The 17,804-nt window shown below is 45.8% G+C and overlaps 1 protein-coding gene across 1 annotated transcript in view; it reads left to right on the top strand.

Annotated features, from left to right (window-relative positions):
* Window positions 1-17,061, top strand: part of LOC139411124 (zinc finger SWIM domain-containing protein 6-like) — a 48,594-nt gene extending 31,533 nt beyond the window's left edge. Inside the window, exons 2-14 of the mRNA XM_071156994.1 lie at window positions 91-447; window positions 802-950; window positions 1,979-2,129; window positions 3,697-3,876; window positions 4,114-4,284; window positions 4,528-4,674; window positions 6,116-6,262; window positions 6,647-6,907; window positions 7,918-8,053; window positions 12,748-12,905; window positions 13,021-13,184; window positions 13,264-13,345; window positions 13,604-17,061. Of these exons, the coding sequence (XP_071013095.1) occupies window positions 91-447; window positions 802-950; window positions 1,979-2,129; window positions 3,697-3,876; window positions 4,114-4,284; window positions 4,528-4,674; window positions 6,116-6,262; window positions 6,647-6,907; window positions 7,918-8,053; window positions 12,748-12,905; window positions 13,021-13,184; window positions 13,264-13,345; window positions 13,604-14,469 (2,969 nt within the window). The 3' untranslated portion in view covers window positions 14,470-17,061. The remainder of the gene's footprint in view (window positions 1-90; window positions 448-801; window positions 951-1,978; window positions 2,130-3,696; window positions 3,877-4,113; window positions 4,285-4,527; window positions 4,675-6,115; window positions 6,263-6,646; window positions 6,908-7,917; window positions 8,054-12,747; window positions 12,906-13,020; window positions 13,185-13,263; window positions 13,346-13,603) is intronic.
* The last annotated feature ends 743 nt before the right edge of the window (window positions 17,062-17,804 follow it).

Here is a 17,804-nt window from a genome sequence, read left to right as displayed (position 1 = left end):
CACCTCTCCTCTTTTTGTTTTATAGTGGATGCACAATAAAGGCTTGTTGAAATGCATTGTTTTTACTTCTTCTCTCTTCCTCCTTCCCAGGGTTCCATCTGAGTGGTACGGTAACAGACCCGGCCACGTCCTCTCAGCCTGAGATGGTCTGCAGCGTGAGCGTCAGCTTCGACCGCTGTAAGATCACCGCGGTGACCTGTAGCTGCGGCAACAAGGACATATTCTACTGCGCCCACGTGGTAGCGCTGGCCCTGTACCGCGTACGGAAGCCCGAGCAGGTCAAACTGCACCTGCCCATCTCAGAGACGCTGTTCCAGATGAGCAGAGATCAGCTGCAGAAGTTTGTCCAGTACCTGATATCAGTGCATCATACAGAGGTGTTGCCCACCGCACAGAAACTGGCAGATGAGATCCTGTCAACCAACTCTGAGATCAACCAGGTCCACGGTGAGTGTGTAGGCCCCACTGAGGACATTGACTCGGTGCTAAAGTTAAAGGCTGGGCAGATCAATGCTGCTCATTAGTCTGATCCTGCCTGTAAACTAAAGCTCTGTCCACCTCTAAACAACACTAAAGACCTGGCCTTTATTTACCTTAGAAATATGGTTAGGTTAAAGGGTGAAAGGTTTCTACAGCTCCACAAGTTACCTTAAATTAGATTAGAGTTCTTTATTAAACAAATCAAATGTAGAATGTCTCATTGTGTGTTTGTGTGCCTGCATATGTAGGGGCCTCGGATCCCAGGGGCCTGTGTGGATGATGAGAAATGTGTGGGTAACTAAACTGTCTCTGTGTGTGTAGGGGCCCCGGACCCCACTGCAGGGGCCAGTGTGGATGATGAGAACTGTTGGCACTTGGATGAGGAGCAGGTCCAGGAGCAGGTGAAACTCTTCCTGTCACAGGGAGGATACCATGGCTCTGGGAAACAACTAAACCTCCTGTTTAGCAAGGTAACACACCACACACACATGCCCATCAGACACACACCTGAGCATCAGACACACACACACACACACACTCCCCTCCTCTAGACACTCACCGCGTCTCTGTGTAAAACTTTGCAATGACTATTATTACCAGTGGAAGAGGCTGAAACGTTGCATTATATCTCCTTTCATATAATAAACGCATTAACATCAACATTGCATTTCTCCCAGTGTATTTCCACAGCCAAGTTGTTTCTGTTCAGTTCAAAGCCACTGTTAGTGGCTCTGTTAGTCTAAAGAGCCATTAGCATGGCAGTTGGGTTGGCACATACATTAAACAGTACAATTGTTGAGGTTTGATGTTGCTTTTAGCCCTTGATGTATACCTGTCTCTACATCAGATGAGTGTTAGTCTGGCTGGTGTGCCAACCTCAGCAATATCATATGCTCTTCTAGTGTAGATTTAGCCTAATTTAAAATATATACTTTGTGTCCCAAATGACACCCTGTCACCTATGTTGTGCACTATTTGATAATGGCCCACCTGGAGACTGGTCAAAAGTAGTTCTTATAGAATAGGGCATGGACGTCAGAAGTAGTGCACTACATAGGGAAAAGTGTGCCGTTAGGGACACAACCTAAAGCCTAGCGCTAATGTGAAATATTTAGCCTAGCGCTAATGTGAAATATTTAGCCTAGCACTAAAGTGAAATATGTAGCCTGGCGCTAATGTGAAATATTTAGCCTAGCGCTAATGTGAAATATGTAGCCTAGCGCTAATGTGAAATATGTAGCCTAGTGCTAATGTGAAATATGTAGCCTAGTGCTAATGTGAAATATGTAGCCTAGCGCTAATGTGAAATATGTAGCCTAGCGCTAAAGTGAAATATGTAGTCTAGCGCTAATGTGAAATATGTAGCCTAGCCCTAATGTGAAGTATTTAGCCTAGAACCTCCGCCCCTAGTTTTAACATCTGCCTGCATTAAGCTCTACACACACACACACACACACATACACACACACACACTGATACTTTCCTCCCTGTCCCATAGGTGAGGGAGATGCTGCGTATGCGTGACTCCAACGGAGCACGGATGTTAACACTGATCACAGAACAGTTTATGGCCGACCCTCGCCTGGCACTGTGGAGACAGCAGGGCACCACCATGAACGACAAGTACAGACAGCTCTGGGACGAACTAGGTGAGCATATATATATGTATATACACACACACACACACACTAATGAACTGCAGGATAGATTAACATTTGCGAACAAAAATGCATGCTCACACACATACAGTAGGCTTCTTTATGTACTGTACATATTTACTGATACAGACAACACAAATGGCAACCTTACATACTGTTGTATTTATCATTCAACTCTGCTGCCATCTTCTACACATGCAATCACCATACCATACTCCCTTTATCTCTGCTTAATTATTTATTTATCGACTTTAAGATAGGAAGCACTCACATGTCCACTGTGGCCTTCAGTACAGATTACTTGTACACACACACACACACACACACACACACACACACACACACACACACACACACTGATTGAGGTTTTTGGGTTATGCAGCCTTCGTTATGTTAGTTGTGCTCGCCTGCTAATGTGCAAATGGGGACAAAAACGTCTCTGGATGTCAACCTCCTATTTTCATTTCTGTATTCTCACATTTATTATTTCCCAGACAGACAGTTTTCTGCTTTTATTTGTATTTTTAGAAGTGTAACAATGCGTTGACGTCCAGACTCTCGGAGTCCTTTTCTGACTGCTTGATATGTGGCAAATGCTGCTTCTCGCCTCGGCTGCTTTCCACTTTTGTCTTTTAGTCCTCCTCAGGGCCGCTACTTCTCTCCTCTCATCCAGACACAGCCATCCTTCCTTCATTTCTCCTCTACTTCATCTCTGTTGGCGAACCACCCCTTTTTTTATTTTTTCTGACCATCTGTCCTTGTTGCTCTCTCTCTCTCTGCCTTTCTGAACATTTTCACCCCCCTTTATGGTCACATCATAGTTGTAATAGCAGACTGTGTGTGTGTGTGTTGTGTGTGTGTGTGTGTGTGTGTGTGTGTGTGTGTGTGTGTGTGTGTGTGTGTGTGTGTGTGTGTGTGTGTGTGTGTGTGTGTGTGTGTGTGTGTGTGTGTGTGTGTGTGTGTGTGTGTGTGTGTGTGTGTGTGTGTGCGTGTGTGTTAGCTGATGTGTTTTTGGATTGTCTTTGTGACACTATCGTCCTACATCTTCCTGAATGTGTTATGATATCCATGGAGACTTCTTTACTTTTAGTCTTTTAGTTTGTTTCTGTTTACCTGGTATTGATGCATGCAGTGTGTGTCTGTGACAGTGCGTGAAGGACAAATACAGTTCCCGCTTTTCAAAGAGTTTGTCGACAAGGAAAGTTTGTGCGTCAGCGCAAGACTATATCTACAACTACAAAGTATGCAACTCCCTTATGTTTTTGCGGGGGGGGGGGGGGTTTACGGAACATCTAAACTTTAGATTTCTTTGAAAAGTTGGATAAACTTTAAATCCCATCTCTAAATAACAACACAACAATAGACCAAAAAATATGTGTCCAAAACAAAAGATTGACGAGATCTCTTTTACCTGCAGTTTAGTTTGGTTCTGTGGGTTTACCACCTTCAGACTACTCTCCTGATTTTAGTCTGAAGTCAAACATGACCTTGGGTAGGATAAGACCTAACCTGTGTGTGCGTGCGCGTTCGCGTGTGCACGTGTGGTTTGTGTGTGCAGGTGCCCTGTGGATGTGTATCGTGTTGAACCCCCACTGTAAGACGGAGCAGAAGTGCTCGTGGCTCAGAGAGCTGAGGAGGTGGAACAGCGTGGACGTGTGCCCCTGGGAGGATGGTAACCATGGCAACGATCTGCCCAACCTCACCCACTCCCTGCCTCAGGGTGCCCATGGCAACCAAGGTGAGAGACGGGACTCTTTCTTTCTCCACATCAACCCTCCATCTTTCTTTCTCTCTGTGTATATCTGTCTTTCTTGTCTTCTCGGTCTCCCACGCTCCATCTCTCTCTTTTGTTAGCCTGCAGCTAACGTTTGAACTCTCCCTCCCTCCAGTACCCTCTCCCACTTCATCCCTCTATCCCTCCTCCCTTCTCTCTTCTCTGTCTAATGCGAGTCTCTCTCCCCCTCCATCCTGTCAGAGTCGCGTCCCCACAGGACGGTGTTCACACGGGCAATCGAGGCGTGTGACCTCCACTGGCAGGATCGTCACCTGCAGCACATCATTGCCAGCGACCTCTATGCCAACTACTGTTACCACGACAACCAGGACGGCTCGCTCTTCGACACACGTGGATGGCCCATGTGGCACGGTGAGTGTGTGTGTGTTTGAGAGTGTGTTTTATCTTTAGTGTGTATCGTGATGATTGGTGTGTGTGTGTAAACTGGAAACAGAGAACTGTGAGTGTTTATTTTTTGTGTGTATCGTGATGCTTGGTGTATGCAAAGGGGAAACGGAGGACTGTGTGTCGTCTTATGTCAAGTGGTCACATTTTGCCAAAAGCCTTATAGAAAGGGATAAAGGCAACATCAGTTCATCTCCCTGTGTCTCTCAGAACACGTCCCGACGGCTTGTGCTCGGGTGGACGCCCTGCGTTCCCATGGTTACCCCCGCGAAGCACTTCGATTGGCCATTGCCGTGGTAAACACACTACGACGGCAGCAGCAGAGACAACTGGAGCACTTCCGCCGACATAAGAAAGGTCAGACTGCACTTACTAGATGACATAGGACTGCTGTAAAGCCTCAATGGACTCTTATAAAGCCTCATAGTGCAGATATAGAGCTCTGTTACATACTAAAGTAGTAGTGTCAATAGGGTTGACACTATGTTACTACAGTGAGGGAAAAAAGTATTTGATCCCCTGCTGATTTTCTACGTTTGCCCACTGACAAAGAAATGTTCAGTCTAATTTTACTGGTAGGTTTATTTGAACAGTGAGAGACAGAATAACAACAACAAAAATCCAGAAAAACGCATGTCAAAAATGTTATAAATTGATTTGCATTTTAATGAGGGAAATCCGTATTTGACCCCTCTTCAAAACATGACTTAGTACTTGGTGGCAATCAGAGGTCAGACGTTTCTTGTAGTTGGCCACCAGGTTTGCACACATCTCAAGAGGGATTTTGTCCCACTCCTCTTTGCAGAACTTCTCCAAGTCATTAAGGTTTCGAGGCTGACGTTTGGCAACTCAAACCTTCAGCTCCCTCCACAGATTGTCTATGGGGTTAAGGTCTGGAGACTGGCTAGGCCACATGTGCTTCTTCTTGAGCCACTCCTTTGTTGCCTTGGCAGTATGTTTTGGGTCATTGTCATGCTGGAATACCCATCCACGACCTATTTTCAATACCCTGGCTGAGGGGAGCAGGTTCGCTCGCCTTGCGGGCGCTGCAGGATTTCAGTCCTTCACGGCGTAGTGCCTTACCAATTGTTTTCTTGGTGACTATGGTCCCAGCTGCCTTGAGATCATTGACAAGATCCTCCCCCTCGATTCCTCACTGTTCTCATGATCATTCCAACTCCACGAGGTGAGATCTTGCATGGAGCCCCAGGCCGAGGGAGATTGACAGTTCTTTTGTGTTTCTTCCATTTGCAAATAATCGCACCAACTGTTGTCACCTTCTCACCAAGCTGCTTGGCGATGGTCTTGTAGCCCATTCCAGCCTTGTGTAGGTCTACAATCTTGTCCCTGACATCCCTGGAGAGCTCTTTGGTCTTGGGCATGGTGGAGAGTTTGAAATCAGATTGATTGATTGATTGCTTCTGTGGACAGGTGTCTTTTATACAGGTAACAAACTGAGATTAGGAGCAGTCCCTTTAAGAGTGTTCTCCTAATCTCAGCTCGTTACCTGCATAAAAGACACCTGGGAGCCAGAAATCTTTCTGATTGAGAGGGGGTCAAATACTTATTTCCCTCATTAAAATGCAAATCAATTTCTAACATTTTTGGCATGTGTTTTTCTGGATTTTGTTGTTGTTATTCTGTCTCTCACTGTTCAAATAAACCTACCATTAAAATTACAGACGGATCATTTCTTTGTCAGTTGGCAAACGTACAAAATCAGCAGGGGATCAAATACCTTTTCCCCCTCACTGTATGTGCCCTGTAGTTGACATGTGTTGCATCCTGTCTGTGACAGAGCTGCTCCATAAAGCCATCACCTCCATAACCAACATGGAAGGCTGGGTGGGTCACCCACTGGATCCCATCGGAACCCTGTTCAGCACCCTCACTGAGACGGGACGGGGGGCAGAGGAGGGGGCCAACACCTGCCTTGACCTCTCAGGTACTAAAAATAATAATCAATCTAGTCTTCTTTGTCTCCATCTTTGTTTCTACTCTTCTCCTTTTTTTTCCTCACTAGATGGTCCCTCTCTCAACCCTTCCCTCACATTCCCCTTTTCTTATCCCTCTGTCTTTCCTCTCCTAGTAAAAAAATTGTCACGGCACACACTAAGCTGGCCCGGTGATATGGAAAAGTACTAGCTGGAGGTCTTGGGCCCGTCCCAAATACTTTGACCTGGGACGTGGTCAAATGTGCAGTCTGTAGGGTGCTGTTTGGGACAGACTGACCCTCGGTGTTGTGGACTAGGAGGGAGGCTCCAAACCTCAGAACACTGAAAAACTGACTACTAGGTACTGACCATTTGTGTCTCTCTCTCTCGCTTAGATTGTTCCAGTGTGGTGAGTCGTGCGGAGCTGCAGCGGTTGCCAGTGCAGAGGTTGCTAGGCGAGGGCGAATCATACGGGGCGCTGGCTGTAGAGACTGCTCTGATTGGCTTAGGCCAGCAGAGGGTCATGCCTGATGGGCTGTATGCCCAGGAGAAGGTGTGTCGCAACGAAGAGCAGCTATTGGCCAAGCTGCAGGAAGTGGAGCTGGATGACACGCTGGTCAAGATCTTCCGCAAACAAGCCGTCTTCCTGTTAGAGAGTGAGGACACACACACAGTGTCCTTTATTTTGGTTATCGGATAAAGTGTCAAATAATCTTCCATACGGTGGTTATGAATGTGTGGAGTGTGTGTTTCCATGGCTGAGCTGTAGCTGTGTGAGGTAAAACGAGAGCGGGCTTTTGGTCTCTCCTTCCCGCTCTCCTTCCCTCTCTCCTTCTCTCCAAGCATTGAGGCTCTATGCTGAAGCACATTTCACTCCTCCATCTCAATATTTATTATCTTATTATCTTTCATTCAGTGGGGTAAATATAACTAGAACCGCCTTAAGCCAGACCAAAATAAGCCTCACAGTAAAACTAGCGATGTGTCGGCAGCCACACACACACACACACACACACACACACACACACACACTGTACTGACATCTTGTACTGGGACAGAATGTGACTGCTGTGGTTTGGTTATGGGAGTGGGAGAAATGGTAGACCCAGCCCTCAAACTTCCAGTCCCACCCTAACCCCTGCCTCTGCCCAGGATGACCACCCACCTCTGGGCTGGTTGGTAATTGAGTCCCAGGCTCTAAGGCCTAAGACTGCTGGAGACTGTAATGGGGCTCGTGGTCTGTGGTTGGGGGGGTGTAATGGGGCTTGTGGTCGGGGGGTGGGGAGGGGCTGTTCAGTCTAGAATAACCCAGTGGAGATGAGGGGAGGGAAGCCTAGTCTGCACATCTGGCCATATGGCATTCACCACGTCATGGTGACCACTTTGTGCTGCGTGGCCTTTTCTCCTCTGGACTGAGACTGGGAGGAGGAAACTATGATAGCCACTGTCTAGCCACGCAATAGTACACACACACACACTTATAAGTATGCTGTACTCACACATTCTCCTTTTATACGGCACCACAGACCGAAATATAATTAAATGTATTTTCTATTTTTGCATCTGATATTTCAATGTTCTTTTAATTTGTTCCAAACTGTTTCACCCCCTCTCTTCGCACTGGTCTGTGGGTTAACATGTTCTTCCTCCCTCCGTGTGTCTCCAGGTGGGCCGTACAGTGGCCTGGGAGAGATTGTCCACAGAGAGAGTGTTCCCATGCATACCTTCACCCGCTATCTCTTCACCTCTCTCCTACCTCATGACGCTGAACTGGCGTACAAGATTGCACTGAGAGCCATGCGGTGAGTCTCTCACCTTATCATTATTTGTGTTGCGTTTGTGTTTTGCGTGCGCGTGTGTTATGCAGATGGGGCGGCTCTGTTTTGATGTTCGCAGGGGGACCTGGATCAGTGAATATTAACAATGTTAATGAGAGTTTAATTAGTGTGTGTAATGAGCAGGCTAGCACACGCCTGGCCTACAGGGACAGGACAGCTACGTGGCTAACGCTAACATCTCTCTACCATTTCACAATGCTAACAATGTGGTGATGCTAAATGACTGTGAACGAGTAGGAGAGATTGTACGGAAAGATGCAAGCCGGAGTGTAATGAAAATGCACCCACAGCATTTCCACAGGGCTCCAGGCCTCCCCAGTCCACTTCTCTCCCCACCCAGCCCTGTGGAAGGGGGTGAGGTAGAATAATGTGGCCACTACTTCTAGCTGCTCCGGGGTCCTGGTTGTCTGTCTGCTCAGCACGTAATGAATGTGTGCAATGTAGCGTGGTGCCGGCGTAATATGATAGCAGTGTATGCTTTCCCACCCTCATGGGAAAGGTGCTGCTGGTTAAATATAGTGCCAGGTAAAAAGACTGGCTTTTAATGGCCCATTACAGCACTATCATAGACTCAGACAGCCTCTCCTTATTCACACCTCTGCCTAACGCTAAGGAGGAATTGATCTTCAGCTCAAGGATTGTACAAAAGTCACACCCGGCTGATTTCACTAGCGCAGGGCGGATGGAATATTATGACATGATAATACCCTCGTATTGTTAACGCTTCCGGAGTTTAAGATTGATGAAGACGCATGTCCATCAAAATGTTCTAATGTCGGGGCCTCCCGGGTGGCGCAGTGGTTAAGGGCGCTGTACTGCAGCGCCAGCTGTGCCATCAGAGTCCTGGGTTCGCGCCCAGGCTCTGTCGTAACCGGCCGCGACCGGGAGGTCCGTGGGGCGACGCACAATTGGCCTAGCGTCGCCCGGGTTAGGGAGGGCTTGGTCGGTAGGGGTGTCCTTGTCTCATCGCGCACCAGCGACTCCTGTGGCGGGCTGGGCGCAGTGTACGCTAGCCAAGGTGGCCAGGTGCACGGTGTTTCCTCCGGCGCATTGGTGCGGCTGGCTTCCGGGTTGGATGTGCGCTGTGTTAAAGAAGCAGCGGCTTGGTTGGTTGTGTATCGGAGGACGCATGACTTTCAACCTTCGTCTCTCCCGAGCCCGTACGATGAGACAAGATAGTAGCTACTACAACAATTGGATACTACGAAATTGGGGAGAAAAAGGGGTAAAATTAAAAAAAAAAAAAAATGTTCTAATGTCTCTACCGTGGAGCCCCGACTCGTCTTCGCGGGGCCCTCGGGAGCGTTTTGTATGAAGAAGAGCCGGGATTTGATAGGTTGGGGAAGTGAATAGACGTTTGTGAAGTGTTTACTTTACCTCCTGGTCTTCACCCTCAGACAGAGAGTTCAGTAGTCTCACTGATGTTCACCAGAAACCAGGACCAGACTGTGAAGGAACTGGATAGTTGCTCTCTTTCACATCCATCTATGGGTCGTTCCACCAATTTATAGGTGCCTTTTTTGAGTAGTGTGAGTAAGTAGGGTAACTTGTTTAGCAAATGTTAACATTCTGTCATAAAGAGCGCCCATTCAACTTAATAAAAAAAAATACACGTTTTCCCATTTCAAGAGGTTAAATAAAAACAAATGACTATAGGAAGTGCCTGCAACTTATCCGGAACGTAGCAGCCCGCCCGGTTTTCAACCTCCCCGAGTTCTGTCATTTATCTTAACCAATACTTGCACTTGACCCCACCACCACAAAACACAAAGTGTCATAAATAGTAGAACCAGCTCACCTACTTTTTAAACTATTATTTGACTATTATTTGACTATTTAGATACAGTGTTTTACAGTGTCATTGATATGGTAAGATCATAATGTTTATGATTGATGTATAGCCTAGCTTGTGCAGCGCACATATATACAGTGGGGTAAAAAAGTATTTAGTCAGCCACCAATTGTGCAAGTTTTCCCACTTAAAAAGATGAGAGAGGCCTGTAATTTTCATCATAGGTAAACTTCAACTATGACAGACAAAATGAGAAAAAAAATCCAGAAAATCACATTGTAGGATTTTTTATGAATTTATTTGCAAATTAAATTAACAAAAGTTGATCTCAATACTGTTGGCAATGACAGAGGTCAAACGTTTTCTGTAAGTCTTCACAAGGTTTTCACACACTGTTGCTGGTATTTTGGCCCATTCCTCCATGCAGATCTCCTCTAGAGCAGTGATGTTTTGGGAATGTTGCTGGGCAACACGGACTTTCAACTCCCTCCAAAGATTTTCTATGGGGTTGAGATCTGGAGACTGGCTAGGCCACTCCAGGACCTTGAAATGCTTCTTACGAAGCCACTCCTTTGTTGCCCGGGCGGTGTGTTTGGGATCATTGTCATGCTGAAAGACCCAGCCATGTTTCATCTTCAATGCCCTTGCTGATGGAAGGAGGTTTTCACTCAAAATCTCACGATACATGGCCCCATTCATTCTTTCCTTTACACGGATCAGTCGTCCTGGTCCCTTTGCAGAAAAACAGCCCCAAAGCATGATGTTTCCACCCCCATGCTTCACAGTAGGTATGGTGTTCTTTGGATGCAACTCAGCATTCTTTGTCCTCCAAACACGACGAGTTGAGTTTTTACCAAAAAGTTATATTTTGGTTTCATCTGACCATATGACATTCTCCCAATCTTCTTCTGGATCATCCAAATGCTCTCTAGCAAACTTCAGACGGGCCTGGACATGTACTGGCTTAAGCAGGGGGACACTTCTGGCAGTGCAGGATTTGAGTCCCTGGCGGCGTAGTGTGTTACTGATAGTAGGCTTTGTTACTTTGGTCCCAGCTCTCAGCAGGTCATTCACTAGGTCCCCCCGTGTGGTTCTGGGATTTTTGCTCACCGTTCTTGTGATCATTTTGACCCCACGGGGTGAGATCTTGCGTGGAGCCCCAGATCGAGGGAGATTATCAGTGGAACTTGTATGTCTTCCATTTCCTAATAATTGCTCCCACAGTTGATTTCTTCAAACCAAGCTGCTTACCTATTGCAGATTCAGTCTTCCCAGCCTGGTGCAGGTCTACAATTTTGTTTCTGGTGTCCTTTGACAGCTCTTTGGTCTTGGCCATTGTGGAGTTTGGAGTGTGGAGTTCGAGGTTGTGGACAGGTGTCTTTTATACTGACAACAAGTTCAAACAGGTGCCATTAATACAGGTAACGAGTGGAGGACAGAGGAGCCTCTTAAAGAAGAAGTTACAGGTCTGTGAGAGCCAGAAATCTTGCTTGTTTGTAGGTGACCAAATACTTATTTTCCACCATAATTTGCAAACAAATTCATAAAAAATCCTACAATGTGATTTTTCTGGATTTTTTTCCCTCATTTTGTCTGTCATAGTGTACCTATGATGAAAATTACAGGCCTCTCTCATCTTTTTAAGTGGGAGAACTTGCACAATTGGTGGCTGACTAAATACTTGTTTGCCCCATTGTGTATATATATATACCTACCTGTAGTAGGCTGTTTGAGTAGGAGAGAAGGAGAACGAGCAGGAGAATACTAGCCCTAGCAATGGATTTGTTTTTGAGGTGGAATAGAAGATGCAGCGTCAGAATAAAATGTACGATTTTCACAAAAAAATGGAGTATTTTCCACGCTTTGGCTTATCGAAGCTCCGCAACCAACCCCGACCAGTGGTTTTCAGGTAAGTCACACAAAGACAGGAATGTTGACGAAGGCTCCATATTTAGGGAATACTTTTTTGTGGTTGATGCTTCGTTCCACCCCATGAATGGTCCAGAAGCCCCCCTCCCCCGGTGTGGTGGAGCTTTTAGCAGCTCTTTAGATGTGTTTGGAATGAACCCCTTGTTGCTATGGCATCAGCACGTCTTCCGTTTCACACCGAGTCTGTGTTCACACTCACACAGCTCTCACCTTGCTTTTTTCCCACCTTTTATCTAGCAAGACTGTTGGCCAGACCGGCCCCTATTACCTTGTCTAGGCCCGACAGGCTTCAGATCAAGATGTTTAAATACAGATTTTGTTGGTGCTCACGTGGCAATGGTATCTCTGGCCCTTTTCTCTGAAGTGCGTGCGTGTGTGAGTGGCCGTGCACCCACGTGCGTGTGTACATGCGCTGATGTGTGTACGGATGTGTTTGATGTGTGTCCAGCCATAGAGGCCTGGAAGGTGAATCCCCTAATTTCCCCACGGACTCAATTAGCTTTGTGATTGGTTGATCTGCCCAGGTTCTCTTCTCTTTCAAAGGCAGCGAGACCTTTGAAACTGGGCTGGAAGAAGAGGGTTGAATTAGAGATGAGCTGCCCACAGTAGCAGATATGAAGACAACCGTGTGTTTCTGTGTGCTGTCATTCTGTCCTATAGGGCCTGTTTATACATTAGCAGGTGTTCCAAGCCCATGTTTTCATTAACAGCAAGAAAATAGTCATTCTGCTGCAGTTGATTCAGTTCTGTAATTAAGGACTAGTTTGGAAGTACATTTCAGTAATAAGCCAACAACCATAATGCACTCCAGAACACTGTCAAAACCTTGCTGGAGGTGCGTCGCTGATTGCACTTTGTGCACGCGCCTGTGTGTGTTCGTGTGCGTCTGCGTGATCTTAATCTGTGTGTGATCCTATGGTTTTTCTTTGCTCCTCAGGTTGCCTGTGTTGGAGTCCACAGCCTCGTCAGGTGACCTGTCGCGACCCCATCACATGGTGTCTGTGGTCCCCAACCGCTACCCTCGCTGGTTCACACTCTCCCACATAGAGTCCCAGCAGTGTGAACTGGCTTCCACCATGCTGACCGCAGCCAAAGGTAAACACACACACACACGTATGTAAACACACTTACGTAACCACACACACGTGCGTAAACACACACACACACATTTGGGTTCCTTTGTCATTGTACTGTATGTGTGTTGTCCCAGGTGATAGTTGTAAGCTGGAGACGGTGCTAGAGTCCATCCAGAAGAACATCCACTCCTCGTCTCACATCTTTAAACTGGCCCAGGATGCCTTCAAGATCGCAACATTGATGGACAGCCTGCCAGACATTACACTGCTCAAAGTTTCACTGGAGCTTGGGCTACAGGTACACAAACACAGGCATACAGTTACACACACACACACACACACCTCTTTGCCATCCCTAACCGTCTCTCGTTCATCAGGTGATGAGGATAACCCTGTCTACGCTGAACTGGAGGAGGAGGGAAATGGTACGGTGGTTAGTTACCTGTGCAACCGAAGTAGGTACGTGTACAACGTTTTCCCTTTTGACTTTCTATAATATAGTACATATTTAGTTAGTGGACAGGATGAGGGCTTGAAAATGGATTGTCTTGTTATTCAAATTACTCTGCTAATCCCCTGACTTCTCCCTCTTTTTTGTGTGTGTGTGTGTGTGTGTGTGTGTGTGTGTGTGTGTGTGTGTGTGTGTGTGTGTGTGTGTGTGTGTGTGTGTGTGTGTGTGTGTGTGTGTGTGTGTGTGTGTGTGTGTGTGTCTCCCAGGTGTGTATGCGTTGGACAGCATCATGCAGAGTTGGTTCACCCTCTTCACCCCGACTGAGGCCACCAGCATCGTGGCCACCACCGTCATGTCCAACACCACCATTGTCCGCCTGCGCCTGGACTGTCACCAGCAGGAGAACCTAGCCTCCTCCGCCCGGACCCTGGCCCTGCAGTGTGCCATGAAGGATCCCCAGAACTGTGCCCTCTCCGCTCTCACCCTCTGCGAGAAGGACCACATCGCCTTCGAGACGGCCTACCAGATCGTCCTGGACGCGGCCGTCGCGGGGATGAGCTACACGCAGCTGTTTACGATAGCTAGGTACATGGAGCATAGAGGGTATCCTATGAGGGCTTACAAGCTAGCCACGTTAGCCATGGCTCATCTTAACCTCAGCTACAACCAGGATACCCACCCGGCTATCAACGACGTACTGTGGGCCTGCGCTCTGAGTCACTCGCTGGGCAAGAACGAGCTAGCTGCCGTCATCCCCCTGGTGGTGAAGAGCGTGAAGTGCGCCACAGTGCTTTCCGACATTTTGCGGCGGTGCACCCTGACCACGCCGGGGATGGTGTCGGCGCTGCACAGCCGCAGGAACTCTGGGAAGCTGATGTCGCTGGACAAGGCTCCGCTCAGGCAGCTGCTGGACGCCACAATCGGGGCCTATATCAACACCACGCACTCTCGCCTCACGCACATCAGCCCGCGGCACTACAGCGAGTTCATCGAGTTCCTGGGGAAGTCCCGGGAGACGTTCCTCATGGCCCACGACGGACACATCCAGTTCACCCAGTTCATAGACAACCTCAAACAGATCTATAAGGGCAAGAAGAAACTCATGATGCTGGTGAGGGAGCGGTTTGGCTGACCAGGGTCGGTCCCTAGTACTTTTCTATTAACTCGAGTCTGCCTTTTTGAACTTCTTTTGGGCTTGAACATGGACAAGTAAAGCGGGAGACGAAGCGAAGGAAGGAGAGAAAAAATACTCAACAGAGCCACACGGTATTATCGTGATTTGCTGTTATTGTTATGAACGTTGTTACTGTCATTGCTATGTGTACAGACGTGTTCTATTTTCAGAAGAAGAAATGTGTCAGGTTGTGAATGTTGTGAGTGTTTCTCTGTGTGTGCGAGAGGAAAAACAGGATAATGAAAATGGCTTTGTCTGTTCGTTTTTTTATTTTTATTATTAGCATTTTTTTATTGTGTTTTTCATTTTGGTTTTATACTGAGTATATGTTGTCAAGTGGCTAAAGGCCCTTGTGCAAAAGCGCTTGTGTAAAAAAGCATTGGCAGCCTCAAAGAGACACTATGGCTTTAAAACCACACAGCACCTCTTGGCTATTGGCTACCGGACGTAGGATGCACTGCACAGCTTGGCTCCTTGAGAAAACCACCATTAGCATTTCTGTTGACTCGGCACTTGCGTTTTCTCTCGGTCATTAGGCATGCGAGAGGTTGTAGAATAATGCTCTTAACAGACTCGTTGTTTCAGATGTGGTAATAATGAATATCTGTTAGGTTGAGGATGGCAGTACAGGACTACGGTAATGCCACATGCACCGTGAGATGAGGATATAGTATTGTCAAAGTGATTTACTAGCATTTGCTGTATTATGGCAGATGTATCTGAAAATGTACTTAGAACCATCAAACTTGTAATTGTGGCTTCGTTTTTTTTTGGTTGAAGTCTTAAGAGAAACTGTTGCTGGAGACATTGTCTCACACCTTCTTCCTTTTAACCCAGTCTTTGCTAAATGTACGCTATTGGTGTTTCAGAAAGTGAAGAAATCCATTAGAGATCAGGTGGATCATAATACTAGCCTGGTTACCTGACTGTTTCTGTACTCGGAAGACTAGCCTGGTTACCTGGATGTTTCTGTATTCAATGCTACAGTACATCGCTGCCGTGGCAAGACAACCAGACACAGGTTGGCTAAAAAAAGAAAGACCGGCACCGACTAGTGACCCAGGCTACTGGAAGATGTGTCGGACTGGGTAACTAACTACAGATCATGGTTATAGTTGTGTGTAGCTCCAGAACGGGCCAGGGTCAATGCTTTCTGTGCGTGTGGAACCATAGAATAATTGGAATACCATTTAGAATTCGGGTTCTAATAGGCCTCTTCTATGTGTAGAACCTTCAGCAACTGTCAACAGACGTTCTCAGGGATTTCTCTAAAACGAAAAGGAAAAAGGAAGAGCGAACGAGTACAGGAAAACGAAAAACGGGACACGACACAAGCGAGCATTTATTGTACTGTGTGTGTATATATATACAATAGTATAAGTCTGAATATGGAGGATTCAAAAGTATATGTTAACTAAATTATACAGAGTATTCTATGTAATGTGAAATACTTGAAGCCGCTGTAGCTCGCTCTTTTTCTGTTAGTCTTTCTGTACTTTTATTTACCACAGAACATGTCAGAAAGACTGAATTGGCTAATGGAGGGTTGCTGTAGGCTCACAAGAGTAGTGTCAGTACTAAAACATTGGTTGAGATTATTGTGCCGGTATCGACAGTTCGATTGGTATCTATTCAATTTATTTGAGTACCGTGAAACTATGTTATTGTTTCACAATTAACAAATGTATGAATTTGACTGATGTGCAATATTCCAATGACACTGTACATGGCATAAGGCAACCCGAGCATAGATTTTTCATAACATTGCTCAGCTGTTGAGAAATGACTTTAGAGTTCTAACTTTGGCTAACCAGTAGTGTGAAATCTCTGGTCAATCAATGACACTGATTGATCCATTAAAACCAGAAGGACTGTGACCCTCGAGGACAGGGATTGTGCTCCACTGCAATGTACTACAGTTCTCCTCCTGTCTGCTTGCATCTGAACACGGCACAGACCAAGTGCGTCTCTCTCTCTCTGTATAAGGTCGGCAATTGTACTCATAACTTGCCTTGTTTCTTTATTTTATTTTTAATTTTTTTGTTTTTTTAAAGCGCTTTCTCTTGTTCTTTTGAAAGAAGAAACAGACTTTTCTCTTGCCTTGTCTTAACACTTTTTTAAAGTAACCAAACAGGAGTTCTAACAACCAAACAAATGCGTTCCAAGAAGTGAAAGCCAAGCCGCCTTGGTCCCAGCTTTAGTGTCCTTAATTAGTAACTGAACGGGCTCTGTAAACTCTGTGCTTTTAACCAAGCATTTCCTTGTGTGTTTGGTGGAAAAACGTCGTCCTGTGTCTCATCCTCTAATGAAAGGATTTCCTCTTTCTTTCTAGCTGTTTTATTATTTTTGTTCTGTTCGTGTAGGAAATAGTCTTCTGTTTTTCCATTTTATTTATTACAATGATCCATGTATACATGCTTATGAAATTAAGATTTGATACACCAATATCAATTTATTTATGTAACTAAAATCACTGTTTTATAATCTTGTTAATTAATGAGTCAATTGATTTGTGTTTTGTTTTAATTAAAGTTTTTTTTTTTTAAGGTACATTTTGGCCTCCTTGGTTTTGTGAATGGTTACAGTACATCTCTTTCTGAGACACAAGACTGTTCGACAAGATGTGTTGGTCGACATAGAAACAGACCAGCGAGTTGAGCTCAATCAGGAGAGTTTGGATCAGCAGCAACATCAACCACACCAGAAGAAGAAGAACAAATACGCAGAGTTAAACTATCACCTCTGGGTGAATTAATACAGCAGTATTAATTCACATCCATAGTTTGTGAATCAAGATTTAGGGGAGCCTAGGCCAATCCCACAAACCTGTACAGTGTGTTCAGAAAGTATTCATACCCTTTGACATTTTGTTGTGTTACAGCCTGAATTCAAAATTGATGAAATATATTATTTCTCTCACCCATCTACACACAATACCCCATAATGACAAACTAAATCAATACATATTAGAATCACCTTTTGGCAGCGATTACAGCTGTGAGTCATTCTGGGTAAGTTTCTAAGCTCTTTCCACAACATTTGTCCATTTGACTTTTTACGTTTTTTTCAACCTCTGTCAACAATGTCATTGCTAGACAGCCATTGTTTTAGGTTGTCTGGCTGAATGGTGAATTTTTTTCATCCCAGTGTCTGTTGGAAAGCAGACTGAACCAGGTTTTCCTCTAAGATTTTGCCTGTGCTTTGCCCTATTCTGTTTATTTTTATCCTTAACTCCCTAGTCCTTGCTGATGACAAGCATACCCATAACATGATGCAGCCACCACCATGCTTGA

This window comes from Oncorhynchus clarkii, chromosome 6 (assembly GCF_045791955.1).
Source record: "Oncorhynchus clarkii lewisi isolate Uvic-CL-2024 chromosome 6, UVic_Ocla_1.0, whole genome shotgun sequence".
NCBI classification, from domain to species: domain Eukaryota; kingdom Metazoa; phylum Chordata; class Actinopteri; order Salmoniformes; family Salmonidae; genus Oncorhynchus; species Oncorhynchus clarkii.
Note: the sequence above shows the minus strand (reverse complement) of the source record. Positions and strands in the feature narration are given on the sequence as shown.